The 8,570-nt window shown below is 37.6% G+C and overlaps 1 protein-coding gene across 1 annotated transcript; it reads left to right on the top strand.

Moving 5' to 3' along the window:
- Positions 1 to 520: 520 nt before the first annotated feature.
- LOC125278296 (gastrula zinc finger protein XlCGF8.2DB-like) lies at positions 521 to 7,946 on the top strand. The gene is made up of 2 exons (XM_048207368.1): positions 521 to 978; positions 6,713 to 7,946. Exons 1-2 carry the CDS (start codon positions 855 to 857, stop codon positions 7,693 to 7,695), a joined length of 1,107 nt encoding a protein of 368 aa, XP_048063325.1. The 5' UTR covers positions 521 to 854; the 3' UTR covers positions 7,696 to 7,946.
- Positions 7,947 to 8,570: the final 624 nt, after the last annotated feature.

Raw genomic sequence — 8,570 nt, 5'->3', positions numbered from 1 at the left:
GCCAGTTTATCATGAACACGAGTTCAGTCTCTGGCGAGTAAAGATGGAGAAACTGAACTTTTCAACTCCGAGTCAATTGAATCAAATACTCTGAAAAATGATTCAGTGAATTAGGCTATTATATATTACAAGAGCCAAAACTATCAGCTTAAATTCAATCGCTTTCTATTTTTAGATATAATAATCAACACTCAAATTGCATGCAAACATATAAGCTGCACCATTAACTTCTGAATGTTTTTCAGTTTGTTGTTGAAATATAATAATTTCTACACAGTGGTTGTCATTTTCATGACAGGTTTATATAAACATGCATTAAATAATCAAGATAGCAGGTGAAGTAAAATATAATGAATATAGGAGTTAATACAGTGCATAGCCTATATTTAGTGATAGAGTTAATTTATCTGGTGAACTAAGAAGCTGTGGACACTGAATGGCTTTTCTGAAGTAAATGCTACATGACATATTGTTTACAATCTGATTTATTGACGTCTTTCTGCCTGTTGCAACACTGATTGAGCGATTACATGAAATATGACCGTTTCAGTAAGTTGTACTGTATCTTTTCTACATACCTTCAGATGTTCTTTCATGTTTATTCTGTAACTAGTATTAAAGAGGAAGAGATGCTCGTGCTGCCGGTTTTAACAGTGATCTGTCACATCAAAGTGTGTCAAAACGGCATTTTCTGTTTAAATTTCATGATTTTGTAGAGAGAATTTGAAGGATGGCACTTTGTTTCTTGTCGAAAGTATAAAAAAAATTCAGCACTTATTGCGATTAATAGGAGACCTATTCAGTATGAATGCGTGTACGTTACACCTCAACTGTTCATTTTTCTCTTCTTAAAGATGGTGTTTATTAAAGAGGAGGAGAGTGAAGACATGAAGATTGATTTTATTAAAGATGAGACTGAAGACATGAAGATTGAAGAAACATTCAGAGTGAAACATGAAGATACTGAAAAACAGACAGGTTGGTTTTATTCTCACAGCTGAACTCAGTCATTTGATCATTATTAAAATGTCCAGCTCTACAGAAATAGAGAATATACAGAAGTATAATCTTACAGAGAATATTACAGAAGTAGCCAAAATGAAATAATTATTTTCTGCAACTTTAAACCCAATATCTACTTCTGAATAGAGAACAATGAAAGTATTTTTTTTCTGTTCATGCTCAAAAGTGCTGTACTAACATTTAACATACCTGAACATAAATAGCAGGAACTGAACGTTAAATCAAGCAATAAATAAGTCCTAATTTAAATATTTTACATCAATAATCATTTCATGTGTGTGCCATATGGAGGAAAGTCAGCAGTAGAAGTGTGTAAAACATTTTGAAGTAGAACCGAGTGAACTGATAATATTTGTTGAAACCAGTGAAAAATATTTACCTTGTCATTTGTGGTACAGGTGCAGGTTAGAAATTAATAAGCAGATTGAGGCTAGAGGTGAAATTGTATGAAATTGTCATTTACATGTTTTGTTAATATTCTGTAAATGATTAAAAATTACTGATACAAATTAAAAATAAGTTCAGAAAATGTTGTGTTAAACTAAGTAAATTAGCATGGATTTTAATAAACATTAAAGGAGTAGTTCACCCAAAAATTAAAATTCTGTCATCGTTTACTCGTCCTGATGTCGCCCCAAACCTTTTTCTTTTGCTGAACAAAAAAGAAAATACCCTATATGACCAAATATTTTTGGGACGCCTGCCTTTACGTGCACATGAACTTTAATGACATCCCATTCTTAATCCGTAGGGTTTAATATGGATTTGGTCCACCCTTTGCAGCTATAACGGCTTCAACTCTTCTGGGAAGGCTTTCCACAAGGTTTAGGAGTGTGTAATGTGAATTATTCTTCTAGAAGCGCATTTGTGAGGTCAGGCAGTGATGTTGGCGAGAAGGCCTGGCTCACAGTCTCCGCTCTAATTCATCCCAAAGGTGTTCTATCGGGTTGAGGTCAGGACTCTGTGCAGGCCAGTGAAGTTCCTCCACCCCAAACTCGCTCATCCATGTCTTTATGGACCTTGCTTTCTGCACTGGTGCACAGTCATGTTAGAACAGGAACATCCACAAACTGTTCCCACAAAGTTGGGAGCATGAAATTGTCCAAAATGTCTTGGTATGCTGAAGCATTAAGAGTTCCTTTCACTGGAACTAAGGGTTCAAGCCCAACCCTTGAAAAACAACCCCACACCATAATCCCCCTCCACCAAACTTTACACTTGGCACAATGCAATCAGGCAAGTACCGTTCTCCTGGCAACCGCCAAACCCAAACTCGTCCATCAGATTGCCAGACAGAGAAGCGTGATTCGTCACTCCAGAGAACACGTCTCCACTGCTCTAGAGTCCAGTGGCGGTGTGCTTTACACCACTTCATCTGACACTTTGCATTGCACTTGGTGATGTAAGGCTTGGATGCAGCTGCTTGGCCATGGAAACCCATTCCATGAAGCTCTCTACGCACTCTTCTTGAGCTAATCTGAAGGCCACACGAAGTTTGGAGGTCTGTAGCTATTGACTCTGCAGAAAGTTGCTGACTTCTGCGCACTGTGCGCCTCAGCATGCGCTGACCCCGCTCTGTGATTTTACGTGGCCTACCACTTTGTGGCTGAGTTGCTGTTGTTCCCAATTGCTTCCACTTTGTTATGATACCACTGATAGTTGACAGTATTTAGTAGTGAAGAAATTTCATGAATGGACTTACTGCACAGGTGGCAACCTATCACAGTACCACGCTTGAATTCACTGAGCTCCTGAGAGCGACCCATTCTTTCACAAATGTTTGTAGAAGCAGTCTGCATGCCTAGGTGCCTGATTTTATACACCTGTGGCCATGGAAGTGATGGGAACACCTGAATTCAATGATTTGGAAGGGTGTCCCAATACTTTTGCCAATATAGTGTACTTTGAAGAATCTTGACCAAACAGTTGACGGCCCCCATTGACTTCCTCAATAGGACGAAAGTATTATGGATGTCAATTGCAACTGTCAGCTATCTCGTTACCAACAGTCTTCAAATTTTGTTTAACAGAAGAAAGAAACTTTTATAGGTTTGGAAAAACATAATGATGAGTAGATGACAGAATTTGTATTTAATAAGCCAAAAGTCAAAATTTTGATTGTAAGCGTAAAAATAAAATCGGACATAGGTAGTTTTCTGGACATGTGCTCAAAAATGTAAATGTCTGGAACTCATAAATGAAATTAGATATTTTTACCAAGCTTGACTAAAAAAAAAAAAAAAAAGTGGTGGGACAGTTTCACTCGGTGGTGCCATAACTGAACAAAACTTGAAATTTTCTCTTATTACAGTACCGTTGTACCTTGAAAAATGTTATTTAAAAGAACACTTTTTTTTCATTTTCCAACTCCCCTAGAGTTAAACAGTTGAGTTTTACCATTTTTGAATCCATTCAGCCAATCTCCGGGTCTGACGGTTCCACTTTTAGCATAGCTTAGCATAGTTCATTGAATCTGATGAGACCATTAGCATCTCGCTCAAAAAATTTATTTCCTATTTTAAACTTGACTCTTCTGTAGTTACATCGTTTACTGAGATCGATGTGAAATGAAATGGGCAATTTTCTAGGCCGATATGACTAGGAACTATACTCTCATTTCGGCGTAATAATCAAGGAACTTTGCTGCCGTACCATGGGTGCAGCAGGCGCAATGATATTACACTGCGTCTCTCATAAATGTCTCCTTGGTTGCAAGGCACGCTCCCTGTGCAAGCAGGGGGTCACAGGCAGTGCGTAATATCATTGCTCCTGCTGCACCCATGATACGGCATCTATATTGCTGTATCAAATTGAGCCCGAATCAGACCCAGATGAAGAGGGTCAAGCAGAACCTCTGCAATCACTGCTTTTTAAAGGACGTTTATAAATGGTATTTCATTTAGTATTTGTGTCAAAGTGTTTAGATGCTGACACTGCTGTTTGTTAGCTTTCAATATACAGTTTTATCCTGATTAAAGCTTTACTGTAGCTGAATACATGACTGAGTAGCAGCATTTTTGTAAAGGTAGCGTTTAATTTATAGCATGAACAACTGTTTGTCTGTGAACAGACATTTGTTGGCGTTTGTTGGAGAAGTACGCACTAGAATACAGCTAACTGGCTAGCGAAGCAAAAACGCGTTTGTCCTTGTTTACTTCCTTGATGCAACAAGCCTCTTCCAAAAAGCAACAGAACTATATGTTTAAAAGACATGTACAAACAATAAAACTGTAACGATCTTTAGCGATATTACAAGTATTTAATGAGTTAGCTCAAATCATGGGTGAAATATATATATATATATATATAATATGAAGAGTTCAGATGCAAAAGCCGCTAAACGCCACCTCTGTCAAAAATGAGATAATGACATTGAGCGAATGCTTACGGCACGTAGTACACGTTCAACAAATCACGTGCTTCAAATCCTCTAAATCGCAGCGTCAGCCCATTCAGAAATATCGGTTTTGTTGGCAAAAGCCTCTAAACGCCACTTCCCTTTGGCAGCAAAAGCCGCTATATTCCGAGAACCAATCAGAAGGCGCGAATCGAATCATATGATTTCGAGCGGCTTCAATATAGCGGCGCGCTGAGGAGATTTTTTTAGAGTCAGATTCAGATTGAGATTTTTAAAATAAAAGATGGAGTACGATGAAATGGATCAGCCTGTCCTACTAATATTGAATGGCAGAAGAAAACGTTATTTACCTCAAAACTCCGCCTGTCATAAGGCAAAATAGCCTACAGTGGAAATGGCTTGGTCGCAATTGTATCATGCACTCATAACAGTTATTCGCACAGTGCCGTTACTTTGAAGGAATCGGATTTATTATACATCAAACAACAGCTCTATTTCGCCAAAGACAAAGTCAAACAAGATCCTATTCTTCTGTCTCATATGGAAGCTGTGCCATGTAAACGGAGGAGGCAAAAAGTGGAGGCTGAACAGAAGAGACGTGTTAGATCCCTGTGTAAAGAGGTTTGTCTACTGTTTAGTTTTGAAATGATTGTGCTATCATCTTTTTCAGGGTTTCTAGTTGCATCTTTAGTGATTTTTAAACTATTTACTATGTCTTGCCCCAAATAGGTGGATTTCTAGGTTTTTGCAAAATAAACACAAGTGGATTTAGCTGGTTTTGACGCAAAAGAAAATCTAACTCGTTAAAAACCAATAAATTGTCTAGAGTGACATTTTTGAAAAAATGTTATTTTATTCACTAGCTAATAACATTATCATTACCTTTAAAATGAAACTCCTGAACTTGATTGTAAAAGCCTGGTAAAAAATGCTCATTTAAAAGAAAAGAAGTCTGATGGATTTAGAGGGTTTTGCATCTGAACTCTTCATATATAATAAATCATAAAGCCTCATGATTAATTATGATATATATATCAACCCAAGAGGGAATAATGCACATATATTGTGAATTAATTACAATGGATTATAATCAATTACATATATGATTAGTTTTAGTTTAATAGTTGTTTTAAAAAAACTATCCTAGTTTGTCCAGCAAACCATCAGTTTTCTCATAGACTATTATGAAACGAAATTTTATTCTCTGGCCACGAGAATAAATTCCTATTATAGCATCAAAGTGTAAAGCAGTATTGCAGAAACAAAACGTAGAAGTGACTTGGTTTTCTGAATGAGTAGCAGAACAATCTAACATGAATATAATGTATTTAATATATGAAAGTCACAAGGGAGATGTTCAGGAATCTATCGAAATAGCCATAAAACGTGTCCAGTGAGCTGTTAGTGTCCGCCAGGCCGGAGCCAGTGTGAGATTTACAAACAAAAGTTCAATGAGTTAAGGCTTAAACACAGTTTATGGTTGGCCTGCTAATTTTTGATCCTGTGCAGACCTTACAAAACGTACTTACAGTTTGGGGCCCATAAACAGCTTCTGCTTTTAAAGTGGGAACTGCTTCATCTTTCAGTAAAAGCCTTTGTGCAAATCCAGCATTGAACTTGTGTAGATTCTGGAAACTGTCTTCAGTGCCGCATCCAGTGTAGAAAATATCACAGATTATAACGGGTTATATATCTTTTGACGTGCCGCTCACGTCTGGTGCACACAACTCTTCCGCTTCCATTATGCTGCACCACATGACCTCGCCCACTTTGTTGCGTGTTCCTGGGGGTGTGTTTTACAGGGTTTATGATGTTACCAACCCGGGAAGAAGCTCGTTGTAGTCCAAACCGGTTGTTTTTGTAGGCAAAAAACTGCCATAACTTTAAAAGACAATATCTCCGTTTGCATTGAACTTTCAGCGCTATAACTTTGCAGATACTGTTTATGCTCAAGTAGCAACATTACACACTAACTAAAGTTAAAAAAGTGAAATCACAATGAACCACCCCTTTAATATACTAAAAAGTCTTCTTTAGTATTTCTTAACATAATCTTAAGAACATCTAAATGTACTCAACTGTGCTATTTTGAGATGCCATGAAATATGAACTGAGATGTGCTTTTAGTATACTATCTCTGTATTTAGAAAATTTATTTAGATACTACTTATAGTACATTTGAACCCATAGTTTTCTACAAGTGGTAAATAAATATATTTTTAAATACAGAGATGGTATATTAAAAGCACATTTTAGTTCACCGTGGTAAAGAGCATGTTGTTGGTTTTTATGCATTAAATGTATAAATTGTTTTGTCTATTTTTGTCCTAGACCTGATGGCACTGAAAGAGGCGAGTCATGAACTTAATGAAAGGGAAGAAGAGAAAGAACATTATGAAAAACATCACAATTTCATGACTGGAGAAAGATCGACACAGGCTAAAAAGTCTTCCTTGCAAAAAAGAGCTCAAAAGACAGGAAGTAAAAGTTATTTCACCTGCCAACAGTGTGGAAAGAGTTTTAAACAACATAGATACCTTAAAGTCCACTTGAGAGTTCACACTGGAGAAAAACCTTTCACCTGCCAACAATGTGGACAGAGTTTTACTGTAAATGGAAACCTTAAAGTCCACATGAGAATTCACACTGGAGAGAAACCTTACACCTGCCAACAATGTGGACAGAGTTTCAGACATAAAGGGAACCTTATAACCCACATGAGAATTCACAATCAAGAGAAGGCTTACACCTGCCAACAATGTGGACAGAGTTTCAGTCAAAAAGGAAGCCTTGAAGTCCACATGAGAATTCACACTGGAGAAAAGCCGTACACCTGCCAACAGTGTGGAAAGAGTTTCAGTGGAAAAGGAAAGCTTGACCTCCACATGAGAATTCACACTGGAGAAAAGCCGTACACCTGCCAACAGTGTGGAAAGAGTTTCCGTGGAAAAGGAAGCCTTACAGCCCACATGAGAACTCACACTGGAGAAAAGCCTTATACCTGTCAAGAGTGTGGAAAGAGTTTCAGTCACAAAGTACACCTTAAAGTCCACATGAGAATTCACACTGGAGAAAAGCCTTACACCTGCCAACAGTGTGGACAGAGTTTCAGTCAAAAAGGAAGCCTTGAAGTCCACATGAGAATTCACACTGGAGAAAAGCCTTACACCTACACTCTGTGCGAGAATAGCTTCACACAGGAAAAAAGCCTCAGGCAACACATGAATATTCACACTGGAGAGAAGACATTTACATGTGATCATGTATGTGTGGAATGGGTTTCAGATTTAAAGGTGACCTTAAGTGCCACATGAAAATTCACTCGAAAGAGAACTCTTTTAGAAGTCGTCACTGTGGAAAAAACAGAGGTGTAAAGATTACCTGAAAACAATACTTGAGTAAAAGTACAGATACCTTACAAATTATTCCATTACAAGTTACAAGTCACCAATCTAATACAACTTGGGTAAAGGTCTTAACTGTACTTAAAGCTGCCGTCTAACTTTGTGTTCAAAATGTACAAAAAATATATAATGAGAATGTACAACATGAATCCATTTTCCAATCTGTGTTTTTGTCTAATACTGAATCATTAGATCCGTAATTTGAATAGGGAAGGTGTAGGACATACAGCACAAGCTTTTTGAAGAATAAGGAAGGCGGAAGCACTTGCAAGGTGATCATTTGTGTTTATAAAGCATATACATTTAAATTTTTTTAGAAAATGACCAATCATTTTGCTAGATCTTAGACCCTTATTCCTCATCTGATATCGTTTTAAACCCCTTTGAAGCTGCACTGAAACAAATTTTTCAACCATTATTGTCAGGTTTGGAAGGAGCGAGGACTCGATGCAGGGAAGAAAGGGCTTTTTATTAACAATAAAAAATAAAATAAAACAAAACAAGACAACACAAACTACCCCGTGGGGGAAAACAGACTTGACCAAAGACTAGACTTGACTGTAAACACGAAGGGATAAACGACAACGAACCAGCACAGGACTGCAAACACAAGGAGAATAAATAGGAGAGCAAACAAGGCAGGTAATGAGGGAGGACAGGTGGGGGCAAATCAACCAATAATGAGGTAACAAGATGGGTGGGGTCAAGACAATAGACATGAGAGCACATGGCACGAAGAAACACGTGACAAGCCATGTGCTCACACCAAACAAAAAGACACAAGC

Source organism: Megalobrama amblycephala, linkage group LG1, assembly GCF_018812025.1.
Source record: "Megalobrama amblycephala isolate DHTTF-2021 linkage group LG1, ASM1881202v1, whole genome shotgun sequence".
Taxonomy (NCBI): Eukaryota; Metazoa; Chordata; class Actinopteri; order Cypriniformes; family Xenocyprididae; genus Megalobrama; species Megalobrama amblycephala.
The sequence above is the reverse complement of the archived record's forward strand: the minus strand, read 5'-3'. Positions and strand labels throughout refer to the sequence as shown.